The 27046-nt window shown below is 39.9% G+C and overlaps 3 protein-coding genes across 23 annotated transcripts in view; 1 reads left to right on the forward strand and 2 right to left on the reverse strand.

The window, feature by feature from the left end:
* LOC100877762 (cell adhesion molecule Dscam2) overlaps positions 1–11757 on the reverse strand; it is a 112487-nt gene extending 100730 nt beyond the window's left edge. For 4 of the 10 annotated variants that reach the window (XR_013040153.1, XR_013040154.1, XR_013040152.1 and 1 more), the window contains exon 1: positions 11422–11757. Coding sequence is in view for 6 of the 10 variants with exons in the window: in XM_076538254.1 (XP_076394369.1) it covers positions 11422–11551 (130 nt within the window). In the remaining 4 variants the exon portion in view is untranslated. The remainder of the gene's footprint in view (positions 1–11421) is intronic. The other 6 variants (XM_076538254.1, XM_076538255.1, XM_076538253.1 and 3 more) reach the window with 3 other exon arrangements.
* A 5326-nt stretch (positions 11758–17083) lies between these two features.
* Positions 17084–18678, forward strand: LOC100877647 (uncharacterized). The gene is made up of 4 exons (XM_003701546.3): positions 17084–17543; positions 17612–17777; positions 17927–18130; positions 18195–18678. Exons 1-4 carry the CDS (start codon positions 17360–17362, stop codon positions 18403–18405), a joined length of 765 nt encoding a protein of 254 aa, XP_003701594.1. The 5' UTR covers positions 17084–17359; the 3' UTR covers positions 18406–18678.
* A 5283-nt stretch (positions 18679–23961) lies between these two features.
* Positions 23962–27046, reverse strand: part of gish (casein kinase I gish) — a 38315-nt gene continuing 35230 nt past the window's right edge. For 6 of the 12 annotated variants that reach the window (XM_076538129.1, XM_076538128.1, XM_076538127.1 and 3 more), the window contains 2 exons: positions 26808–26914; positions 26331–26517 (listed from right to left, as the gene is read on the reverse strand). In XM_076538129.1, coding sequence (XP_076394244.1) covers positions 26376–26517; positions 26808–26914 — 249 coding nt within the window. In that variant the 3' untranslated portion in view covers positions 26331–26375. Of the gene's footprint in view, positions 25950–26330; positions 26518–26807; positions 26915–27046 lie in introns of those variants that run through there. The other 6 variants (XM_076538136.1, XM_076538134.1, XM_076538130.1 and 3 more) reach the window with 2 other exon arrangements.

Here is a 27046-nt window from a genome sequence, read left to right on the forward strand (position 1 = left end):
GACTAGTCCAATTTCGTCCCATTAACGGGTCCGTAATGCACGCCGATGTAATAGCAATCAATCGTGATTTAGCTCGAATCATGAATCGATGGCTGACGGAATGGATGTTCTACCTCCCATCCCTCGTAAAATCGCCTTGTTCGCGTGAAATTTATGGCTCCGAAACAAAGATAGCCTGTTCACGTGTGCGCACCATGGAATTTTAATCGAGCCGGATGTCCTGGTTCGTTCGTTCGTTCGATCCGGCGTACCCTTTTCCTTCTAATGTTCATACTGCGATTCGTAAACGAACAAACTACCTGCAATGCACGTGGATGTTGTCCCACGAGCGACTGCCCCCATCTAATTTACTGAATTATTATACCGTCAATTTTCATTAACATCCAATATACGCGACAATATATTGCTTCGATGGAATATAATGGAGCCATAAATTCCCATCGGGCAATCAATAACAGAAGATTCGTTCCACGATGTTTTGTCTCTATTTCTGTGCCTGTATCGCACCCAGTTTCTATTGCCGATATAGGATTTTTGTCCGCTATCAGTTAGAATCAAGTCTGCAGATTTTTTGTAGAATTTTTAAAATCGTTAACGATATCCCTTCCGTTTCGATTGACCAACCGAACGCTTTAATTGACGCGATCCGATCAATTGATTCCAGGCTGTAAAGTCTTTTCAGAGGAATCGCGTTAAAAGAGAGATTATTATAACTCGACTAGCTAGTCATTATGAAATTAACGAAGGAAATCCTGCACTCGCAGCCCGATTCGAGCTGCTGATATTTGCCAAGGTACGGTTAAAGTAAGAAAAACCGATAGATGGATCCGGGAGTTTAATGCAGCTCCATTGCAGTCGAGTGGGCAACTGGCCGAGAGAAAAGATGGATCGGTCGAGGCCGAACGAAGCCGTTATTCTTCTTATTAAACGACCGTTTAAAAATGCACCCGTGGACTTCGAAAAACCGAGGTCGAATGAAAGAATCTGGAGCGACGGCCGGTTTAATAATAACTTGCAACGTTGCTGTTGCCGAGATCGAAACTGGACTACATATTCAACCGTCTCAACAAAATTCTGAAACGGGGTAATCCTCCGGTCAAGGTCCTGATTTAATACGAGACAATTTAACGGTAGAGATATCTTTACAATTAGAAAAGCAACGCTTGACAATTTGTTCGTAAAGTCTTACGTTTTAAGTTTCTACGTGTCACCAACATTCGAAATTCTACGCAGAAATCGTAAGGTAATCGACTTATCAAAGAAACTTGCTGCCGACGAAGTTTCAAACCTTTCCAACCCATTTATCCAAAGCTACTTAAGAGAATTTCCATCGTGCGCGATATTTTCAAACTTCTTTCCTTTCATTCGATTGCCTTCCGGCAAAGAGGCTCGCCAGAGGGATTGAAACGTAGGAAAATTTGAAAAAGCGGACGTCAATGGAATTGGGCAACCTCCGCCTCGCCTGGCCTTGCACAATAGCGTCCGGAGCAACGGAGGCATCTTAAAATCCTTAAATAAGATTATACCGACGCCCGTGGAAACCGTAGCTACACCTTTTTCCCCTTAAGCTTTCACGGGGTGTCGCGCCACGAAGCCATTAACCGCGAATTTAAGGAACAGACGTGATACTTGGAAACAGCATTTGAAAGGACGCCTTTCCCGGGGGACGAGCGGACAACGGGCGCCATAGCTCGGCCAGGAAAAAGACAGCTTGGGCGCATTTTACATCATACTTCCGTAATGGCTGGACCGTGGAACGGCTGGTGAATGGAGAAAGGGTGGATGAGGCGGAAGTAACCCGAAGGAAAGGATAGAAGGGAGAAGGGGTGGCTCTGATCAAGAGGCAAATGAGCGCCGTTCAGATTGCCGGCTCTCATTATCCGAGCCGAGTTATCATACACGTTATTTGCCCTTAACAACACTTTGTTCCTCGCGATTTCCATTCGAGCGTGAACAACGTTCAGCCATGCGTCCAACAATAACGATCGGCAAAAAAATGATCGCATTCAAAGCAACTACCTACTGTAAATTGTAATAATTTGGGATCGCTGTTTACGTTGATAATCGATACCGCTGTATCGTTGCGTTGTTATCGGCGCTCGCGTTCGACTATAGACATCTTTAAACGTTCATTTCGATAGTGCAATTGATTAATAGAAATGAATCACGATGTCTTCGGAACAGAGTTTATCCCCGGTATTTACACCGTTCGCACAACGTTGCTGTTAATTTACTAATTAATGCGTTACCGTTGTACCACCGAACGTAGCCGGCATTATATTGGCTGCTCCAATTCAATCCATTTCAAACGATACAATTAGCTTCAATACAACCTATCGAGTTATCGACGGAAGCGAATAATCGTCAACGTTTCTTCGTTCGGTATTGTAATCGCTATCGAAATGACATAAATTCCATGAAATGCAGGAGATGCCGTTGTAGCGTTCGCTGGGAATTTCGAAACGCTGTAAAATGGGGACATTGAAACTGTGGAACTTTTAATCGAAAGTCCGACTATAATAACGAACTGTTCCGATTAAAACCGAAAGCACGATTCAGCGTTGTATCACGAGGCTGTGTCAATTTACGCTTACCGAAATTTGTATTGGCCGTGTGAAATGTCGGGTTGGAAGGATTAATCCCACTTTCTGTGTACCTTTCGACTGTCCATAGGCAGTGAGAATGTCAGGCATTGCGAATACGTGGAAACGGCATCTCGAAAGGCGTGTTCTGCCCGTCCAACCGAGAAGGAGCGATAGATAGAGTCGTGTAGGCGATGGTTTAGTGCATTCCGTGTCGTAGATCCATTGTGGCTCGAAGGATTACCGAGTGGTTCAATGGACGCATGGTCGATCCAGTCTGCGGTAGTTGTGCTCGGTATTAACTGGGGAACGGTAATTAAACACCCGGTGGTCGGTGATCTTTCGTTCCAATAACAGAAGAGAGACGTTTCCGCTGTCATACCGATTAAAAGTTAACGGAGCCTTCTATCTCGCTGCCAAGAAACTCGTTTAATGCTCGTCAATGCCGGAAGTCTATTCGACAAACAACGCAAACACTCGTTGCTCCCTCGCATTCGCCGCGGAGCTTAAACTTTGTTCGTAAAACAGGCGGAAGCAGGGGGCTCATTGCGGTGTATCAATTTAACACAGTTTCAAGAAGGATATACCGAGCGAGGAAGTAACTTTGTCCGCCTAAAGTAGACCCGTTATTTCTGCAGATACGAAGAAATACTGCTCACAAAAGTTGCGACGTTGCGGTAATAATCTTTTTATGGTTGGAATGCTATCGGAACTTTCGAACAATAAAATTCCATATTGTAAAGGGTGTACGAGGTATCTACATATTCGGTACCGCTTTTTAAACGACTTCAATTTGTATCGTAGTAACAATTAAAACCGGCTATCTAGAAGCTCGGTTTACCAACGGTACTCGCATACGTGCTCGCAGAGAGAGCTTATGAATGGTCTGGCAAAGAATCAGTTGGCGCGTATCGAATAGCCGACTTTGAAGCATAGAAAGTTTCACGCGTAAAAGTATATGAAACTCCCGACGAGCGGTAACTAGCATCCCAACGACAAGGATTAGCGAACAAGTTATCGTTCAGTCGATACACGCGTTCGAAAACAAACTTCTCCGGATGGTCGGAGCTTTTGAAAGTGCGAAAGCCCCGAACTAATTCGGTCCGGGGCAAGCATCAAAGAAAAACGACGTATCTAACGATGAGGAAGGATGTGGTCAGCCGCCCGTTCTACATCGACTTCGCTGAATGAATCCGGAAGGGGCCGAGGGGCTAGGGAAGCTGCTTTGCCTGAATGGATGGCTCCTGGAACGGGTCGAAGAGAAGCGTCGGCACTCATTATTAGCCGTGAGCTTGCGCCGTTTCTCCGACGCTGGTTGCTGAGTAAACACTTTGATTTATGTGCCACTGTACCCCGATAAGGATAAACCGACCCCCGCAGGAGTAGCATCAACGATCGCGGGGGAAAGGGATCGGACGAGGTTGCATCGTTCCACTCAACGCATACAATCCGGCAACTGTTCCCTTCCAAACCCTCATAGGTTCTCCTGTAAATTTTACTTCCTCCTCCCTCTGCATCCTGCTTCAACTCCGCGTATCTTGTTCCGTCTCTTTGTCTTCGTCTATCCGTGTTTATCCCATTCTTTGCCTCTCCTTCTCTGTCCCGACTCTGGCCAATGTGCAACCCTACTCTGTGTGCACCCTGTATTTCACCGCTGAATTCTCCACCCTCTCTGTCTATCCACTTCTCCTCGTCTCTCAATGGTATATCGTGGCTCGTGTACGTGGTTATTACACGATTCCGTTACAACGGCACGCTCGTGCATCCAGACAACGGATACCCATCGCGCTTCGCCAGAAAACAGTGGTAGAGACATCGACTCTCGGCTTGTACCGCGTTCCACGCGTTCCTTGGAGCGTGTTACGGATCGCTGCTGATCCGTACAATTTATCATAAGTGTATTCGAGATCTTTCCTAATATCTTTTACAGCTTCCTCTCTAATTTCCCTCTAGGTTAACCCTCCCATGTTCCCTTTAACTTCCCCTCGAGAATAGAAAAATTCTAAATAGATCCCCAGATAGGAATTAGAAATGTCTTCGCGCTCAACGCGCAACAACATTTCTTGATATATCGTAGCTCATAAACACGATTACGACGCGGTTTCGTCGGACCGAAATGGTACGCGCGCGAACAGCGAGCTGCTCTAGACCAGGCTGTTTCTGTCTGTCGGGAAACAGGAGTCCATAAATGGCACTAGCTGACGGTGTTTAACGACTTTCGCGAAGCCAGCAACCGAAAAGCAAGTTCGCGTTGCTCGTCGGACCGTTTTCGCACGGTTGTATCGCCCGTGATCGTTGATTCGCGAAGGTGAAATTCTCGGTGCATAAAATTTCGCTTGCAAATATATTCCGTCCAAAGCGAACTACCGTTACGTTTACCATTTCGTGCGCGTTTCACTCTTTCAATTTCCCGGGCCAAAGTAACGTATCAAACGTTAACGCTTCGCGCTGCGAAATTACACGCCTAATAATATTAGTCGACAATTATAGCAGAAAAGATATTTGATTGTTTGACGCTGACAGCATCTTTCGCGTTCAAAAGTTATTCTTTCGATACTTTATTCCTCGTCCTGGCTGCACCTCTGTTTTTCTTTTTCGCATTCCCGTACGTTCTCCCATCGTTCCGTCGATATTGAATTTTCATCATGCCGCATTACCTTCCTTTTTTGTTATCCGCTATCTCCTATATTGATTAATGTATCCATGTGTTTCTTCGTACACTCGCTTCCTTTTTATTATTTCTGGCACACCTTCTACCTTCCGGCCCGGTATTGGTCACTTTTTTGTTTTCCCCGTCTTTCATCCCCGTTGTATTGCATTTTTCCATTCTACCTGTCCGGTAACCACTGGCTACGGCTCCGATAATGAATATTCAAATTTTTCGCGAGACTCCCTCCAGAACGCTACACAAAAATGGACCTTCCAATACGCGTCGCGTCACGAAATTCGATATATCGTGTGCCTCTTCGATACGTCTTATCGTCCTTTACAATTTTTGCGAAAGCATCATTCATACTTTGAAAATAATTTTAAAGTGTAGGTAAATCACTGTGCAGATTTCCAGCAAAGGATAACGAGCAGTTGACAGCCTAATCAAATTATAAGTTAAAATAAGGCAAACACGGTATGGCAGGCCGTTAATGTCTCTTATAGCGTTTAGCGAGTTAAACGGGTCATTTGCGCGAGTTCAACGCCCTCTTTTTCTTAATGCCTGCTTTAACATTAATACGCATAATGCTAGACGTTAACTCCACCGCCTGGAGTTAAGTAGTTGAAGCCGTTATTAGTCTGACGGCCGTCCGACTCGAGTCGACCTTATCTACTGCGCGGCTGTATGTCTGACCTAAGTAGAGCTTATCTACTTCCTGTTTGGAGCAGTCTTCGCAAGGGATCGTTTCCTCGTGATTGATCGCATTTTTATTGCGTCTACCAGTTTCATTTTGCCCGATCCGTTAAGTGGTGTCTCAAGAGTTCGTGCCACTGTAACTTTCGTTTAACGAGTCCCGGTATTATGATCAGCCTCGATATCGGCAAAGTACAATAATTTTACGTCAGTGAAAGTACAATAGCGATAACGATAATGATCAAGAGAAAGGAAAAGTTGTTACGCGCCTCTAAAGTTCACCGGTAATTGCTAGATACCGGATTGAAAAAAATTTCGATCGTTCACCAAACGCGAGTACATCAACGATGCGAGTTAACGTGTTAATAAATCAATTGTCAGTTAACGCGCACGCGTTGCTGACATAAATTGCATCGAGCCTCCACAACCAGTTAACCTTGTTCCGATAAATCTGCGATGTCCCGAATCGCGAGGCGACTGTTTTAAAAACAACACCCATAATGTCATGTTAAACGCCAACCTCATACGCGCCAGATTTTGATCAAACAAAAAGATCATAGAGAATACTGTTCATACGAACAACAACGAAATGCATCGGTTATAATTGCATCATTCCGATATTGTTTGCTCGTCGATTCGAATCATCGTTGTCTTCCAATTCGTGCATTGTCCAAATATTTGTCGTGTTGCGTGAAATCGCATCGCATCGAACTTATAAAAACATGCCGCTGTATTCTATACTCAGTTATGAACATTTCCAGTGTATTCAAACCAATCTTAATTCGTTATCTATCTCTTACCGATAATTAAATAGAAACTTCAAATTTTTACATGAAGTGTCACTAAAACCAAATTGAAACGATTTACAACCCACCTCGAAAATAATGTACACGATAAGGGAGACATGTATTAAACTAATACTAGGCTCATAATATCACAACCACGTACATCGTGTCTCCTGGATCTTGACATCGTCAGCTTGTAATTAATTATGTTCTACGCAAAATAATTTTTCGACGCTCCATCAGCTTTGCTTTCGAGATTCTCGGATACAGAGTTTACGAGAAAATCCACAGGGAGTGTGTCTCCGAATTTCAAAGCGGAATTTTATAAAAATTTTCTGAGTGACACGGACCGTTTATTTGCACGACAACAATATTCTTTTGTCGAAAGGTTTTCTTGCTGGTTCATAGCAGGGCGAGATAGAGTGTACGTTCGAAAGAAGGTCTCACGAAGAGAGTGGACACTTAGCATTTATATTCTTCTTTGAGCGGCTGCTGAAACGGAGCAACCGCTTTTTCCTCCCGATTCCTTTGAGAAGCTCCTTATCGCTCTCGATTCCGAAGGATCTCGAGACGCCTTTTCTGATTTCAATTCAAGTGCGTTCGAACATCGAACCTCGCTTTCATAGTTATTGGATTAAAGGATTAACCTCCGGATGTACGAGGAATTATGAAGTCATCTTGGTTCCTTTGAAAGTCGATGGCTCGGTGTATTTCGATCCACTCGAAGAAGTCTTTCCAGGATCATGACAAATTCAGACACCTCTACGGTATTGTACAGAGCTCTGTGTACACTTCTTTTTTTGAGAAAAGATGTACGCGGATTGAAAAGTTTCAAAATTGCGCTTTCATTATCTTTTTCAGAATGCTACGTTTAATTTCTGAACGATTAAATGGAGTGACATAAAAAGTACGACGCGCTAAATCTTAGAACGTGCAGTCGATTATTTTGCTCGTGACAGTGAAAGCAATTCTCGAGGTATTAACTCGTCGCATGATCAGCGAGTCTGAGAATTTGTAACGCGAATTGTCGCAACAGATACGTTTCCTTTTCAAGACGAGAGACACGATGCCAAGTGACATCGTTCCCTTAATCGATTCGTCGTCGCGTAACCAAACTAATTAAGCGAACACGATGTGTTATTATTGCTGTTCGTACCGGGAATTCTCGTTGTAATTTACAGAATAAACCCACCTTTGTAAAAAATTTAATAGCCAAGAATATTGTAGCAGCTGTGTTTTTGATCTCCACTACATTTGTTTCAATTATTTTCAAAAATTGTGCAGAGATTTTAATATCGCCGGTGCTACCACGCTAGCAAAACGTAATCTACGAACTAGCATTGCTACGAGTATCGAGGTGCATCGATTCTCGGAAATTTAATTCAACTCGATACTGTTGGAAGGAGGCAATTTTCAAGCACGATTTAATTTCCCTAACCGTGAAACGAAGGAAGCTGAATAAACAGTTAGTTGTCGTTGATAACTCGCACCACAAATCTATAATCGAATATCGCAAAGAGACAAATATATCTCCTAGAAGGTAGCATAAACAAAATCTGTGAAATAATGTTACAACGCGAAATGACTGAATTATAAAAGAACTGCGACCAAAACTACTCGTTAAAATGATGTTCAATTACCCCTAATAATATAACAAATTTTCCTACACTATAAACAGAGGTTTCAATTAATTGATCGTTTAATTATTTTAAACGGCAAGCAAATTGTTTGTTCACCACCCGACTGTAAAAAAATCTGATGATTTCCGTATTCGCAAATATTTCGCTGACCCCGATTCGCTAATGCAAATAACAAGATAAATTACAGGCTAGTCCTCCGGCTCGTTTTCAACGCCAAATAGAAATCGATTCGACGACTGATTGACCGAAAGAAGATTCAGCGACGCAACACCTTTCTTCCAACTTTCGCGTCGTTTCCAATTATTAGAATAACTAACATGGAGCAACATTGAACAGGATAATTTTTGGAACCTTGGAGTTTACATCCCAAGGAAAAATCTTGTAAGCAGAATTAGTATTTTGGATACCATAAGAGTCAGAAGCATAACGTTGACCTTTCGATCTCCCCGATTTCTTCTCGTTGGAACTTTCTGAGTGTTCCCGCGCTTGATCTTTGCCAGTTGTCAACGGAACCAGGCTCGTGCCTGGGTTAGTCGCTATTCAGAACTTAAATCCGGAAGTTAACTTCACACTCGGAGTCTGTCGGACTAATTTCCAGGACGTAATAATACGCGTATACGTCTCGCGATTCGCGCGCAGTAAAGTTTTGGACGCTAGAGGCGGTGTCGACGGAATCGGACGGAATTTGTTCCACCAAACTTGAAGGTTCACGACTTCCTCGCCGTGACGCCTCGTGGGTTTTATCGCACGATTATATGACCGGCAAAATGTTATCGTTCGGAATCGATGAATTTGCGAAAATTCGCGTTTCGATTCGACGTTGATCGAATAGACGCTGCGCCGAGTTATCGATCAAACGTCCTACAGCGATCCTATCGTTCCGGCAGAAGGGAAATGGATTTCATTGGGGAGGAGATCGACGACGTTTCTGCCTCCATTCAGGTCGTGTTTCGCTATTGCTTCGACTCGACATTACGATAATTAATCTGCTGTTTTTGATAACGGACGAGCTTATAAGCATTCTTCGGGTACTCGAGGAAAAGGGGTTCGCGAAACTGGACGTAGTAATCTATGTTTTGGGCAACGAAAGAGGTTCAACGGACTGAGTGTAAACACGGGATTAAATCAAGTTAATAACATGTTTTAACAAGAATCCTTACTAAACTGTTACCGAAGATACGTGAATATAATTTCGCAATGTATCCGATTAATTTAATATCCCAGTTTACTAATAAAATATCAATAATACACAAACATCTCTTTCCTTTTCCGCTTCGTACATATTAAATCAAGTTAATTGTATATCTATCTCGTCGATCTATATTTAACGAGAAATGTACAAATATGTGTTTTCCGGTTCAGTTTGCACCGGTATATTTTAACTCGCAGGAGATAATTGATAGAAAAAACTGTTCAATACGATCCATCGTATTATACAACGATCGAGCTTGCGAAGGGAATAACATTTCACCTGTATCGTTTAATGTTTACAAAATATACGTTGATCAAACAACGTCTGGCAAGTTTGAAATAAACACGAAACCTGTCGATGGAGATTGAAAAACCTCCTGACCAATTCAATATTTATCCCCGTACTCTATGTTTCAGAGGTGGCTCCATTCGAGTTCTACGAAAATTTCTGTGAATTATTTGCACTTTGCTCGGAGCGGTACAAGTCGAATCTCGAGAGCAACCTTACACGAATCGGAAACAAAGGAAACAATATGTATCGACGAAAACTGAAATGTCTCAATGGATCGACGAGCTTTCACCGATCATCGATTATTACCAAACATTCGTACGCAACGTTCGAGTTTCAAAGGAAAATACAACAAATGTAATGGGTATTTTTTAACGACTCCCGTGAAATCTACCGTTGTCAGCAACCGGGTAAATAATTATTTTTTCAACAATCACCAGCGACAATATTCGAATAAAACAATACGTGCATACATCACGTTGTCCTATCAGGAAACCAATGAAATAATTCAAACCGCCATTGTGGAAATATTGAAAGGTTCGCATAGACTGCGTTTTATCAGCAACTCGACAAACAAGATTGGATCGAACTCGGAGACGTATTCGAACGATGTGTCATTAAATTGCACGCTAAATTCGCGATTTCCAAAAATGAAAGACTTTCGTTTAATAAATACTTGTACGGGAAAGACGGTACGAAAGTGGTTAATCTAATTGCCAAACTAATATTTGTGTCCCTCGTTTAAACCGAGCTCTTTCAATCGCCGATAAAACCGGCACAGCTATCGACGATCTACGCTGAAAGCACCCTTTGTCGTTCCTATAAAGTTACTAAAATCTGTTCGAACTCGAGTCACGAACTTCCTTCGCGAGTTCGTTAACTTTTTTCTGGCTTCTACTTTTCCCTCTCTGAAAAGCGAAACCCGATTCGTTTGCCTGGTCCAAAGTCTTGCAAAAACTACTCTTTCTTCCAATCCATATATAACGCGAAAAGAGCAGCGCGATTCGTGATTCGAAGGAAAGAATCAAGTCCGATTCGTCGGTGTTCAGGATTGCTTTCGAGCGAAGCGAAATCCGCTCGCGAAAAAGCGCAGATTGCACGGTCGGCGCAAAAAGGAAAACGTTGGCTAACGATCGAGACCAATATCGAGATCTTTTTCCCCCGCGTTTCAGCGTCCCCGGTAAAACCGATGGAACTTCCGTGACTAAAGAATCCGACAATTGGACCGTCTCTAAAGAGCCTTCGTCGCAATTGTGCTAATTCAGAATGGATACCGGGACTCGACGGAGTCAGCGAATCGAAACGAAGGTGTCTTCCAAGTCCCTTCGACCGATCGTTCTTGCTCGTCACGCTTCTGCCTTCGCAGCAAGATCTTTCTCCCCCTCGACACCCCAACCCACCCTCCACTTGGAACGCGTTGCGCTTCGACAAACAGTTGGAACCGGTCACGTAAATACTCGCGGTAAATCCCATTCCCTACCCTCTTATTTACGACTTTGTTCCATTTCGAGCTCTCGTTCGAATTTCCTTTTTGCACCCCGAGAAACCGTACCAAAAGGCTTTTGAGAAGGTTCGTAAACGTTTCACTCACCGTTCACGGAGAACAGGAGGACGAGGATCCAGAAGATCAGGATACTCCCAGCCACGTGGTGTGCGGCATCGACGATCAGCCAGTGTCCCATCCTGACGCTACGCCAACCGTCCAGTTGGTCGCGTTCCATCGAGCCCCGAAGAAGCGATGGAAACTGGTGCGACGGAACGTTTACCGGCGGCCACTCGAGCCCCCTCGCAAGGGAGGCCGTTTACCGTGATTATTCTCTACGTATTTTCGCTATTTACCCTCGCGGACAAGTCGAAGAACGAACGCGGAAACTAATCTAGTCTCTCGGCCACTTACCGCGCCGAGCGCCAGTGAGAGACTGTTCGACTTCGGGTAGCGCGCGACAGGTTCCCGCGGCGATTCACGGTTCGTGCGCAGCCGGTCGTCCTCGACCACCCTCGGCTCTCTTCGAGCCGAAGCTCACTCAGACATCTCGTGCTTTCGTGCTTTCGTGAACCGATCGGCGTCGTGTACGCGTGTACGTACGCGACACGCCTAAGGATGGTTGTCCGTGGGGTTACGAGAAGCTCCGACCGCAGCTCGAGCCGCGCACCAGGGAACCCACCACCTCTGACCGACTATCCTGTCTTCCCTTCCACGCTCTTCCACCTGCTACTTCTCCCCCCGCGCATCCTTGTCCAGCATGCACCCTCGGGCTGAACCAGCGGTCCATGTTCTGTTGCAGTTCCCGTTGCATACACGCGTTCGTGTATGCCGTCTACGCCCACGACCACCGACCGCCGTCCAACGGCCGACCTCAAAGAGCGAGGGACCCGGTGTGTAACCTTATGCCGTCGCCGTCCACGCAAATTAAATAGAGCGCAGCTTACGCCGCCGATTAGCCACCCTTTCGACGACTCCTCTCTCGCAGGATGCGGACCGTCCTCAAATTATTATACCTTTTTACCAATTACCTTTGCAAAACGGCGGAGAGCTTGTTAAAGACAGGCTGTCCGGTTCTGGTACCGCGAGCGTTCGCGAGTCGCGCGTTTGCACGCGGTCCCGTCGTACAACGGCCGGTTTGATGTTACGCTTTTTGGTCGGTGATTGCACGCTGCCGCGTGTAAAGCAAATCGAGCGGACGATAACATCGTCGAGGGAGATTAAAACGAGAGGTTCGAGTAACCGCGCTGGGATCGTGCGACGATTTAATGGAACCAGACGAAATTGGAAGACACGCGCTTTCGCGACGTCAGCGGCGAAATTATTCGCGTTTATCGCCCTTTTCGCCGTCAAATTTACGAACGAGCGGAATCTTAGGTAATTGAAAGTAACAATAATTTTCCCTTTCCATTGAAATACGCTGAACGATGACCAGACCGGCGAGATACGCGAATTTATCACCTCGCACTACATGGTGGTTGCCTAGCGGTGCGAATTGGCATGCCCATTCTTCTTCCATACATCGATAGAACCAAACAAAATCGCGTTTATTAATAATAGAAATTAACTGTTCTCCAGTAAACGAAAATTCACGGACGGACAAACAATTTATATCGGTTTGAGTGGTAATCGGAATTTGAAGCATAGAAGCTCCATTATAAACCGAATCAAATAGCTCGAAATATTCTTCGTCGACTTATAAAATCGTGCATTACCAGATGGTTAAATAATATCGGTCGTTTTCATTGACCAAATATTTGTTATTAATCCTGGTCCGAATTGTTTCGATCCTGTACGCGTATTGTCAGTTCCTTCGCGCTTCCGATTTTATCGAACATAATGAGTGTTTCGAATATCACAATGTTTTTTTTCCATCGATAAAATTGCCGTGCAATACAGAACGCGCGTTGTTTCAGTATTATAATCTGCGCGTACGTTCCACGTGCATACCTGATAACAAGTGAGAAAAACACAGATAAAGCCAGTATCGCAATACATACCAACTAATTCAAAAATGATTGCTCTCGCAGCACGGTCAGCAGCAGCGTTTTGTGTTTCGTTTATTTTACTCGCTTTATTGATAAAAACCTGAAATCAATAAATGTTAGCGAAACGATTGCGCGATAAATAAAGGCAATGAAAAATACAATTTATGAAACAAAACGCGCGCAGAAAAAGTTATCGACGATCTCTCGTTCCCTTTCGCCGGTAACGCACCCCCTCAAAGTCCGAGGAATCAAAAAATAACTCCGTCGAATCGGTTCACGATGACTGACATCGCCTGACACAGCGTCGCGATTAAGTAGCCGTAACATACGCGACAGATTAACTCGTCTCTGTGACGTTCCGCTTCCGTAAATCCTTTGACGTTTGCGGCTTCCTAGTTCCCTTGATTAACTTACGTGCACTTGACTTTTCGCAAACTCTCGTGCAGTCGCAATCAAGTTTCGATAAGAAGAAAAAGCGTATCTCCTCGAAAAAAATAATTCTCGCAAAGCACGGATTATCGTCAACGTTCAAATAGGCCGCAACAACGTTTGATAGAGTCGTTTTAACAGGCTCGAGCAAGTACTACAACGTCGAAACAACGGCGAAACTATTTTCATCTTGGTGCTTCCTCTCTTCGCTTTTCGGGACGCTTCCGCAACGAACCTGAAAACATCTCGAGAACAATTTTACCAACGATCGTTTTAATCGCGAAGCAACGCCAGCTTGGGTTATTATACGAATAGATTGGCAAGTGGTTTAATTAGAAACTGATACGGCTTTTTGCCGCAACAAAATCTGCTGGCACGACTCGAGATGCGCCCAGCCATGCAAATTGTTTGGAACTGCACGCGTAACAAGAACACGCGTATCCGAGGATCATTTGCGGTTAGCATGCTACCGCCATCTCCTCTTACTATTATTTGTTGCGAGCAAAGGAGCACGCGTAACTGCTGACGTGGCCGGACCCAGGATCGTAAACCAATGTTTTATGGCAAATTAATGTCGAGGAGCGGAAGTGATTAATCGATTTGCCCACTGATGTATCGTACTCTGCTTACCGACGATTACTCCGAACTAAACCTGAGAGTAGAATAATGACGAACGATTTATATCGCCGCGCGCTGCGAGATCTCCGCTTTAATCTGTTCATATTTATTCGTTTGGTCATTCAATTATCGTTGATCAACATTACTATTTCCTCGCCTTCCGTTAATTATAAATAATCAACTTAATTTCTTCGATAAACTTCGTAGCGAACGAGACCCAAGTACCTAAGTTTCCATTTCTTTTAATTGAAAATAAAAATACGACGTTCGCTACGTTTTAGCCCGGGTACTTCAGAGAAATTCTGAAGAAAAATTTGGACGTCGTCGCGTTGAAACTTTTTACAAGGGTAGTGGATAATTTAATTCTTTTTCTCTTTTAACTGTTCCTCTAAATAAAGCAATCTGTCTCGGTATACTAAAAATGTTCTCCATGAATGCCGCTAATTGCGGCAATATTTGAAATTCATAACCAAATCGATAGAACTGTCGATTCACAACGAGAGCAATTTGTCGAACAGATATGGACACGTTACGTCTTGAATGGTGAAAGGAGCATACATCTCCTGTATGCTATGAGACACGCGCACACATATGTACATCTACCAGCAGCAATCAACATGCTAATCAAGCTTTTGAATCAATTCAAAGGATTTAGTTTCATGGCGGACGCGAGTTAAAGCGAACTTTTGTTGTCATCGAACGGGTTATTATAGCAACGAGTAACACGGAATATGATCACTCGCCAAACTATCGATATAATATGATTATATTATAAGCCAAGAGTCAAAAGTGAGCTAGAAATAAATATCTAAAAATTTTGATAAAAGGGATAGGAAATTAACGGCGACTAATATTTTATAATTTTCAATAACATTATTCGGTACCATGCTGTTTTATTTTTATGAAACTATTTGCCTTAATATACAGTTTTACACATATATATTCATCCAAAAAATATTCTTGGACATATCGAGAACAATTGAGCCGTTCAGGTTTAAGAGGTGAAAAAATTTCACTCTGGGCTGAAATACACTCCTGGAAATTAATGGTCAATTTTGAACTTTGACCCCATGCACAGTAGCAAACTTTTACAAATAGTGCAGTTTATGGACTAAAAAATTGGCTTCCATCTAGCGGCGAAACGGGTGAACTAAACATAAAGAACGAGGGTCCGGACACGCATATAAGGAAAATAAAAAAATTAATATTTCGGCACTTTGACGACGTAGTATGGTTCCTGAGGCATTTAGAAACAAATTTCTATTAGGGTTTGATGTGTTTTGATGCTTCATAAAGCCAGAAAAGCAATTTTTGTCGAATTCGGTCGAAAACGGTACAGGTGGCGCCATCTAGCGGCGAGCGGCGGAACTACGAAACACTAAAATTTTGATTTTCTCGAAAACTAGGGACTTTTCCGAAATTCTGAGATATACAAATTCTTCCTTGTCGCCTACGGAATCGAACGAATCTAATTATAGCTTGCTAGGACCATTATTAATGAAAATAGAAAAATAGCCCATTTCATGGACTAAAAAATTGCCGTCCATCTAGCGGTGAAAGTTGGAACTACAAAAATAGAAAATCTCGATTTTCTCGAAAACTAGGGACTTTTCCAAAATTCCGAGATATACAAATTGTTCCTTGTGGCCTAAGGAATCGAACGAATCTAATTATAGCCTGCTAGGTCCATTATTAAAGAAAATAAAAAAAATGTCATTTTATGGAGAAAATTTGTGGCGCCATCTAGCGGCGAAACTGCGAACTAAACTGAAAAAACGTATGCCCGTACACGCGTTAAGGAAAAATATAAAAAGTAATATTTCGCAACTTTTACGACATAGTATGCTTCTTTAGACAATTTAAAGCAATTTTTGTTGAATAAGTTAATCATTTTTTTGCCTATTAAGGCCAGAAAATCAATTTTTATTTGACTTTATACTGCGTGTTCGGGCATACGTTTTTTCAGTTTAGTTCGCAGTTTCACCGCTAGATGGCGCCACAAATTTTCTCCATAAAATGACATTTTTTTTATTTTCTTTAATAATGGTTCTAGCAGGCTATAATTAGATTCGTTCGATTCCTTAGGCCACAAGGAACAATTTGTATATCTCAGAATTTCGGAAAAGTTCCTAGTTTTCGAGAAAATCGAGATTTTCTATTTTTGTAGTTCCAACTTTCACCGCTAGATGGACGGCAATTTTTTAGTCCATGAAATGGGCTATTTTTCTATTTTCTTTAATAATGGTCCTAGCAAGCTATAATTAGATTCGTTCGATTCCGTAGGCGACAAGGAACAATTTGTATATCTCAGAATTTCGTAAAAGTCCCTAGTTTTCGAGAAAATCAAAATTTTAGTGTTTCGTAGTTCCGCCGCTCGCCGCTAGATGGCGCCACCTGTACCGTTTTCGACCGAATTCGACAAAAATTGCTTTTCTGGCTTTATGAGGTATCAAAACGCATCAAACCCTAATAGAAATTTGTTTGTAAATGCCTCAGGAACCATACTACGTCGTCAAAGTGTCGAAATATTACACTTTGCATGCGCAGTAGAATTGACATAGGCGGCTCATGTACGTCTGATTAGAATTAGACTAAGAATGGTTAAAAATTGATAAAGTCAAGACATCCCAAAATTAATTAATACTGCAGTTCGATGTTATTTCACGCATATTATAGTAACGCCGTAAATAAATTACCATGTTACTATCCATGTTACCCTTTACCTATAGGATGTTCAGTTAATACTACACCCTTCGCCAGATAGAGCTAGCGCGAAGCGTCTGAAAACTTGTAGTGATGTAAACGTTAAAAAGATATACAAATATATTTTAACTAATTTTTTCGATTTATTAAAATGATTCTCTACGATGTAACGATCTGTTTTAAAGACTCTATTCATATAAGATTACGAAATTGTTTAATTTAGCTAGAATTCTATTATAAACGTACCCGGTCAGAGTATAACCTCTCTTGTTTTCAGTGTGAATATTTTAAAATAAAATTTTTACAAAATGTTGGCATATAATAATTTAGAAAATGCTGTTCTAAGTTTAAATAAAAGTGTTTCAAACTTTCCTATCGGTGCGGTGTCGTTAGATGATTTTAAACCTATCGAGGAAAAAATTAGCGACACACGAAAGTTGCTGAAACGATTAACTGCCAGATTATTATGGCTTAAAGCAAAAACTAGATACGGTATGTTGTATTAATGTTTAAGCGGAAAAGCTAATTTGATCGTATGAAATTATTTGTTATCGTTTCAGTAATGGAAAATGAAGAACCTGAAGATGAGATAGAACGTACGATAGAAGACTTACAGACGGAAACAGTCCGATTACTTCAAAATGACAGGGCATTTAAATTGATGTCCCACTCCTATACTATTCAAGAAATTTTAGCAGGAAGACAGGGAGATGCTAATATGCAAGAGTAAGAAATTATAATAGAAACTATGTATTTTAGTATTAGAATTCATTTTTTGCATTTGAAAATTTTGTTTCTGCATTTTAAATGTTGCCTTAGTGGCAATTGTAAAATTCAAAGAGTTAATGCATTATAATTTCGATACTTTGTTTTAGAAAGATTTATGCTTATATGCGTAAGTTATTTACTCTTAATGATACTATTTTGTCATTACAAAAGGACATAGAAAATGCTGTGAAGAAGCAGGTGAAGTTAAAAATCCAATGCCAAAATGCATTATTTGATTACAAAAAGTTTTTAAAGGAGCAGGAAGAAATATGCAGCAAAAAATTACAAGAAACAAATCCTGAGATAGCATTGTAAGTACTTGTGCACGGAACTGTATATCAATATTTTCAACTTATTTCTCTTTTCATTTTTCAGAAATAAAGAGAAAACAAATAAATCTCTAAGAAATATAAATATTATGAAGAAGCTAATTGTAAATCTTATTTCTGCTTCCCATTTTATGTTAATGGAAAATCCACATTTAATAGAAATGTTAGAAAAACATAGAGAAACAATTAATATTGAGACCATTTTGAAAATGTCTCAAGGGGATACAGATCAAGAAAGAGCAGAAGCACAGGCTTAAAATCATTATTAAACTATTAATGAATTATTAATTATTTATATATAATTATTCCCTATAGAAAATATATGCGAAATAATCTCTTGAAATGAAATATGTAATTTATAAATTTAATATTTTGTATTCGACCAATGTACTATGTTAATATTATGTAACTCAAAGTTTTTAATACAATTGTTTTTTGCAATAAGTATAAAAGAGGGAAGAACAAGTCTGAATTGTATAACGAAATATATAGTTGAAATACATAAATGAAAAAAGAAAACATCCAAGATATTCAATAAGAACTCTTCTTTTTTTTCTCCTTTTTCTAAGTGTGCAGACACAACACATATTTACAAGGAAAAATTTCGCGCAATCTCAATGTCTTTTTCAATTCTATTAAAGCGACTTTATCAGACGGTTTTATATGTATATTACTTGATAAATAACAGTTTATAAGCCAATGATTATGAGTTGAAAGATAGGATTTCGATCACAGCTTACAAGTACGATAAAAATGTATTAATGTAGGGGAGAGAGGTGCACATTCGTTCAACAAGACTAACGAATACTTATTTCCGTATCATAAATTATATCGTTTATACATATTACGCGAATGTAACACTTGAAATTTTTAATGGTCCAGTACGTCTTTCAGTCTCGTATTTTTCACTATTAAGATGTAAACCACTCTCCGCCTTCTTATTTTTACGCCTACTGACGTATAAATACAGAATCCATCGAAATAGTATTCAAACAATTTAATTTTTATGTACATTAATTTCTTTTTTTTTTTGTTTGTCTTTAATAGGTTGTTGGTTTTATAAGTGGAAAGAAAACGAATCCACTAATATTATAACAAAAGCACGTTAAAAGTGAACAATTTCATTTCATTAATGTTGAATATCCTCGCAAAAACTTCGGACATCGCTTTTCTTTTCTCGTGTATGGAAGTAGTATGTATGCATGTATGTATGTATGTATATGTGTATGTGTGTGTTTACAGACATGTACGAAATGGACAAAACACTTCGAAGCATATTTGATATCTTTAAATTGTCTCTATAAATTAGCAAATGGAATAATTATGATTTCATGCTTCTTCGTCCGATTTCGTCGCAAAGAACACATCCACGTTTCACTGACATTATTAAGATTACGTGGTAATAAAATTAGTCGGTCGCTGTCCATCGCGTGACAGTTATAATTACCATAATAATACAGCTTATTAATGTCATTAATCGCCATTACTGATATAGTTCATGTATATATATGTATATGTATATAATTATATATTTATATATAATCATATAATTATATAAATATATATAATTATATATAATGTTTATATAATTTGAAGCTGATACATCTCCTCTGATACCCAACATTTCACATTTTCATTAACTTCTCGTGTCCTTCGTTCGCGTACGCCCTATCCATTCCAATAAATTTCTATTTACAAAATTAAATCGGCGCTCGATTTGTTTCTGTTTCTCATAGCACAGCGGTCTCCCCACTATATCGATAAACATTTCAAAATTTCTATAACAGCATCAATCACACATTCATTATACATGGGCACACTAATCGTGTAACGCGCATGAGCTGCCAATTCCGTACAAGTGGCAAATAATCATTGAACACAAGCTACATAATCCATTAGCAACGGATACACGCTAGAAAAACGATAATAGTTAAGACGCTAAAAGGCAATATTATCTAAATCACGTTTGCGGTGTCGCGAATAAAAACATCACTAATGAAAGCACGACACATTGGTTACACGGTTCAATGCAATTTTTTAATTAAACGTCGCTAACATTTCGAAACGAACATTTAGGAAAACAAAAGTAAAAATTATCATTCGAAGATAGTTGTCTGTCGCTTTGCAACGAAAGCGAGTTAAAGATACAATGGGATAACTTGAAAAAGATCCCAAAACATTATGCATAGGACACGACACGGACGACAAAAGATACGATTAAAAAACCAAATATCACGACAGATACGTAGAAAAATATCTAGTTAAACGTAAGTGAATTAAAAATGAAAGCGTAAGAAAAATTCGCGTATTTCCTATGCATTGTTTTGCGACCAATTCAAGTCTCGACACGACGTATTCATGTCCTTCGTTCGCGAATAATAATTGCAACTTATTACAAGCGAGGAAATGAAAGACACATACACACGATGATCTTGGTCCGACCTATTCGCACCAATTTACAAATATACAAATAATCGCTTTCGAACTCGTCGTCTCATCATTAATAATGGGATTGTTTCGTCGTTCGGACGAGGATAACAGCCTTCCCGTACAACGAGTACTAGAACAAAGAGAAATAAAGTAAAAGGACACAAAAAAGAAGATACCATCCTGAGTCGGATAGGAAAACATTTCTTCCTTGTTCGTTCACAACCATACTTAACCAGCAGTCAGTCGTGTTGTATTTAAAAACTGGTGACGCATGAAAAGTCGACTAAAAAAACTACAAGCTAAATTGCAACATAGTTGCAGCATAACCGAGCCAACGATTTGTGGCAGGGTGACTTTATAAATACGGAGTCTTTCGTTTTCACGAGACCCACTCTCTCTCTCTTTCGCTCTTTCTTTCGCTCATACTTTCACACCTGATTCTTTTCGCGCGGATTTCTAAAGTTCGAAATTCATAAATTATTATACAGGATATGACGAAAATGTGGTACAAGTAGTGCAGGACAATTAGTCGTTAAAAGATTAAATTGTAGAATGAATCGCGGGAAACCTAGACTTGTAACGCGTGACGATATATCGTGTGGCAGTACAACGGGTGGTTGCATAATGCATAGCAATATAATGCGTGGCATCTAACGCTCGCATGTGATGTTCTAACGCGTGATAATAGAACGCGTAGCGATAGCAATCCGGAGCATAGAGAAAATTGTGTGGAAATCTAACATATGGTCATATAATGAGTGACGATGTAACGTGTGGCAATCTTGTAAGGATAGAATAATGGCGCTACAATTTTAATTTGTATCCAAACAAAAAATAAATCTACGTCTACTTATACCACGTGTTTCGCCGCACCCAGAGCATACTAATCACGAAATTTGGATTTGATTAAGAGATCATGCTTACAGACGGCACCGTTTATAAACGCAAAGAAACGCTTGAAACATTGGCTTAAGTATTCGAATAACACCGAGGTTCATTCTGTTTCTACGCGTGAAAACATCCGCAGCAAGGGACAAACGTCCTTCCTTGTGGCTTTTGTTCTCTTCTTTCTCACGGTTCTTTCACTCCACCATTCGGTTCTTCTTTCTTCCGCTTTCTCTCGATTCGCATTCTCCTACGATCATTCTCTCTTCTTTATGTCGGTTGCATTCGCTCTTTCTCCCGCCACTGTACAAGAAACGTAACGTCCGACGATTGTTCGACGATCACTTGCTCTGGCAAGCTTACAAAAAGGAACAATGCTCCCGGTTTTAGCATTCAGTGGGAAGATACTGATACAACGAGAGAGAGGAAATCCACAGAGTTTAATGGTTTAGCTCGTATTTCCATTTTAAGCGTATTACTTCAAGACATCCGATGGGTAATGACAGCGTGATATCAGGTGTGAAGAAGGATGGCGCAGCGCTTCGTGATACGCTCTCTCTAAGTACATCGATCGTTTTCATTTTTCATTGTTCTGGTCATCGAATACAATGTGTACGGGTACGCTAACACGGTGTGCATTGATACGACTTGATAGTCGTACGAAATCGTTGGCCAGACTAATTAGTACGAGTTCGGATCTTCGAACACCGTAAACTTAACGCTCGCCGACTTCACGCGGAGACGAATGACATGTTCTTGCTTACGCCGCTTTTTCTGTAACTCACTGATTACCATGGAGATTCCCTACCAATTTATTTCGATAAAATAATGAAAAAACTTGGAATACAGTAGACTCTCGTTATATTACTATTATTAAACATGACTATTTCTACTGTGGTAATCAATGCGTTAACCTGTTTGAGATTAGAAATGATTTGGTCGAAGGTCTAATGCGTGCTCACTGAAATTTTACTATAAAAAGTACATAAAATTTATTCGTCTAAAAATTCGGTACCATAATAAACAAAACTATGAATGTAATCGTCGACCTAACTTCAAAGTAATATGGTTGATCAAAGTGGTATCGCATTGATAGACGATTCAACTTTTCCGATTGCAAAGAAGAAAAAAATCTGTGCTGACTAGCCGATTAAACAGATTTTTTTAAATTTAGTTGATTAGCGAGTTCGTTTTGTTACAAATTTGTGGTCACTCTCTCTTCGAGTGGACGATATTTTATTCAATGACGAAAGAACTGTACACATCGATTGTTACTCTAACCAGTTTCATTTTCGCTCTTCTTTTGCCTCTTTTATCAATCAACGACGATCTAACGAGACGCAAAGACATTAGCGCAACAGTTTCATCTTTCATTATCATTATTGCCTTTATCAGTTAACGACAGTATATTTACGATTGCATCTACTGATATAACTTATGGCGATACATGTGTTTACTTTCGAATAATAATCTTTTTACTTTTTTGTACATCTATGTGTAGTATAACGTTATCGGTAATATTTATAGATATGAACATGTTTTGTTTTTTTCTTTGTATTTTTTTAGAAAATCTATCTCTCTGTATATTTCTGTTCTCGATATAAACGATTAGCAAAGAATAAAAGGACGTTTTGTGACGTGTCATAGTTGGCGAGAACATTTTCGTTATCTTAAAATCTATATCGTGTATCTTCTAAACATGTATCATCAGGGAGTTCTACCTAACTTCGAAATGTAAAGAATTTCAGATTAACGTGTACTTAAATCACTTTATTATTTATCAGTCTGCAAATAAACGAACAATACAAGTCCTTGAATGTGCGACAGATTTCGTACGTATTCGCGTGTCGTACAGCGTGATTATCATCGAAAAATTCTCGAGTTAACCGAATAAAAAGATTGATCTAAAAGTTTTGCTTCGACGGAGGCGAACGATCGTTCCAAATTTGTAACAAAACTTCGTAATATCGATATACTTTTTTACTTGTTCGTTTAATCGGCAGGGCTGACAAAGATCCTTTTCTTCTTCTCTTTCTTCTACATCTTCTTCGTCTTCTTCTTCTTCTTCTTCTATTTCACATGTATGTTTCGCGTTAAGTATCTGTTGATTGCTCGAATGTCTTTTCGAGAACATCCATAGAAATTTGTATATAACATTTCGCTACTTCGTGGGATGTACTACAGTAGACCCTCGATATATTGCTACATTCACGCATATTGATACACTATAAATTGGACAATTTTCCGTCAAACGCTGAACGTTAGATCAATCTAAAATATTATGAATTTGAATAATTTTCTGTCGTAGCTGATCCGTAGCTATATAACGAGAGCGGATTGTAGTAAGTCATCGAAATTTTCCACGAAAGTTCGCGGTATTGTACGCTAGATATCACTTTCTTTATACATTTTTCTTCCCTTTTTCTTGACTTCTGTAGTTCGAAGGAAAATTCTGTTCTCGTTCGTAGTGTTTAAACACAGACGATAAAAGTATTCGATTGCTTTAAAATGAAACCTATATTGACGTAAATATATATTCAATTACAGGCATACTTTGGTTCTCTTTTCGTTACATTTCTAAATAGTTTAATCTATGTGTTACACGCGTGTTCCAAGGATAAAAAAATTTCGCTGAAATAAACGGGTCCTCTCGTACACGATAAGTGTTGATTCAAGACACTGTTTTGAATCATCGCGTTTTGTAGAACAACGATCAACTGTATCGACACGTACCATATACGTTCGTTGATCTATGTTCGAGTAGATAATACAATCTACAGACAATAATCCTTATGCTTTTTTTCATTTTCTTTGATTCGATATGTTATATAAAATGTGATTTGAATTGCTTCTGCGACGTATAACATTTTCTTACAAGGTAATTACACGGAAGGCATGAAACCGAAAAATCGATCCGCGTGCAAAATTACAATCGTCTTTGTTCCTCCCCTTCGTGTATCGATCAAAACGCTTGAACAACCACCTCGAAGTATCACGAAGCTCGTTAAATGATATACGATTGACGGAAATACTAAGAAATATAAAGTACGGTATGGCTTCGTAGCAAAATAGTTCTCGAATATATTTTATGTACAGTCAAATGTAGATTAACTTCACGTATAATCGTGTACTTACGTAGAACAACGATAGGCAGTGTAGGCGTAAAAAAATCGTAATGAAAAATAATATAGTTAAAAAAGAAAGAACATTAACTAAAATATAATGAATGCGATTTCAGCACGATCTTCGTAGCTACCTACTGATAAAGCTTTAATACTGTTATAAATTCATAAAAAGAATAATACACACGTGTCATTGATCGATTTTTCATTCGATAAAGACAAAGAAAAATTCGGAACCTTCGAGTACGTAAGAAAGCCCATCTAAGACTCGATTATTCAACGAACAATATACGAAAGAAATATTCGAAATGTAACATGATTAGGAATTTAAATACCTTGCCTCACTCGATGCGTTCTCGTACTCGCGATGTTACCAGTAAGCATACGTAAACGTGTTATCATTTCAGTTTCATGCCTTTCCAGTCGCCCCTATCTCGACAAATCGTGTTTTTGTACGTTGAAATTTCGATAGAAGCAGGAGTACGCTACGCTCGTTAATCCAGGACAGATTTTCTTTTCTTTTCGAATAAAATGAAATCTCAGCCTCAATTCGTTTACGATTTAGTACGTGTATCGTAATACACGTAGCAATGAACGGCGTTGTTTCGAGAGCGCCACCGTGTGGTACAAGACGAGAGAGAGTCGTAGGCACAAACACGTTCTTTCACCATCGGCACGTCAATTCCTTCTTTTACCGCATGCACACGTAGGTGGACTGATTTGCCGGCACTGAACAATCCAACTGTTCTTTTTTCTCAATCAGCAGTGACAGGTTTACAGCATTATAATCGGTAACATCGACATTGACAACGATGTTGGACCATTGAACGATAATCGTACAGATAATGACAATGATAATTGTAGTAATAATAATAATAATAAAATAATGAAAATAATAATAATAGATTAATCGTAATAATAATAATAATAAGAGGAAAAAGAAGAAGAGCAAAAGTTAATCGTGATGATAATAATAATCATAATAATAATAATAATAATGAGAATAATAGCAATAGTAGTAGCAGTAGTAACGATGGCTGTATGGTGGTTTAATTTGATAACGTCGACGGCATGACATCGTGACGATGGCGTTCACCACCGAATCCTGAGAAGCAGATCGACTTCCGGCACGTAGCAAAGTAACGGCCTCACTTTCCGTATCGCCTGCAGCTTCTCTGTCCACGGTACCATCTCGTCTTCTATAGAGTCGCACTGCCGCGACACGTTTCCCAACATCACCTGTACTATTACACGCACACTGTATTGCCCCCCTAAGATCGACGATAACAGACAGTCACTTTTGTCTTCCACTTTTCTTCTTCTTCCGTTTGAAGAAGCAACAGCATCTGCAAATAAAGCAAACACTAATAGGACTTAGAGTCGTCTTCTTTTTGACCGCCTTACGCTATGACACCAACATGCAACCACGACAAAACATTCCAAAGCGGCGGCAAAGTCGAGAGCTTGCTTTCTCGAACCAATCTGCTACATAATATTTATTATTCAGGATCAACAAACATGAAAAACAGATGATCTTTCCAAGAGGAATGTATTATTTTTGGAACAATGATTCGATATATCCCTTATAAATGTACAGTTTCAGTGTAGTATATTCCAAAAATCATACAACCCCTGTCAGCTAAATAATTTTTAAGTAGTTTCAGAATACTAGTTCATGCGATATCGTGTGCATAGGGTATGGAAGAAGAAAGAAGAGGATATTAAATGATACGTGTACAATCGAATAGTTATCGAAAATTATTTTTTTTTATATTGCATAGAAGGAAGTTCTACAATGACCACTCGTGTTTGAGTAATAAACCAGGTTTAGGGATCTGTCTAGGATCGACGTTGGACGTAGAAGGATATAAACTTCGACGTAGGATCTTTCCACAGCCACGACAACGCTTTTTTGTCGGCAAACACTTGTTTCTGAAAGAGGATAGACAGGATATTTAACGTACATTCATGCATAACGCAGAAATAATAAAGTCCTATCGAGGTAGTGAAACAATAACTTGATCAATGAGGTACTATTCGTCTCCTATCGCATTAGCGAAAGTCATTCACGATGATTTACGGATGCAGATCTCTAAGTGCATGCACTATTTACAAAAGTGTTAAGTTCGCTTTTACTCTACATTCTTAATCTTTTTAATGTCAACGTAGGAAGACTGTGCTCTATCGGTGAAAGAAATTAATGAAGCAATTGTAATACTAACTTGGTTTCGTCCACCATGTCCACTTCTTGAGGTGCTGTAATCGGTGTATTCGAGTGTCCTGCAGTAGGATCGTCGTTGGCTAATTCACCGTTCGTCGAGGACACCACCTAAATACACGAAACATCGTTACTAATGCGTTCAATCGTACAAACAAATGATAAAAGTTGAAAGTAGCGGAAGAAAAATGTAACGAACAATGGAATTTTGTATACCGTGAACTTAAAATATGTACATATACA

This window comes from Megachile rotundata, chromosome 12 (genome assembly GCF_050947335.1).
Source record: "Megachile rotundata isolate GNS110a chromosome 12, iyMegRotu1, whole genome shotgun sequence".
Taxonomy (NCBI): Eukaryota; Metazoa; Arthropoda; class Insecta; order Hymenoptera; family Megachilidae; genus Megachile; species Megachile rotundata.

Coding starts and splice junctions, on each gene's coding strand:
- LOC100877647 (XM_003701546.3), top strand. CDS start 17,360: ATGTTGGCATATAATAATTTAGAAAATGCTGTTCTAAGTTTAAATAAA. Junction 17,544..17,611: donor TAAAGCAAAAACTAGATACG/GTATGTTGTATT, acceptor TTATCGTTTCAG/TAATGGAAAATGAAGAACCT. Junction 18,131..18,194: donor ACAAATCCTGAGATAGCATT/GTAAGTACTTGT, acceptor TTCATTTTTCAG/AAATAAAGAGAAAACAAATA.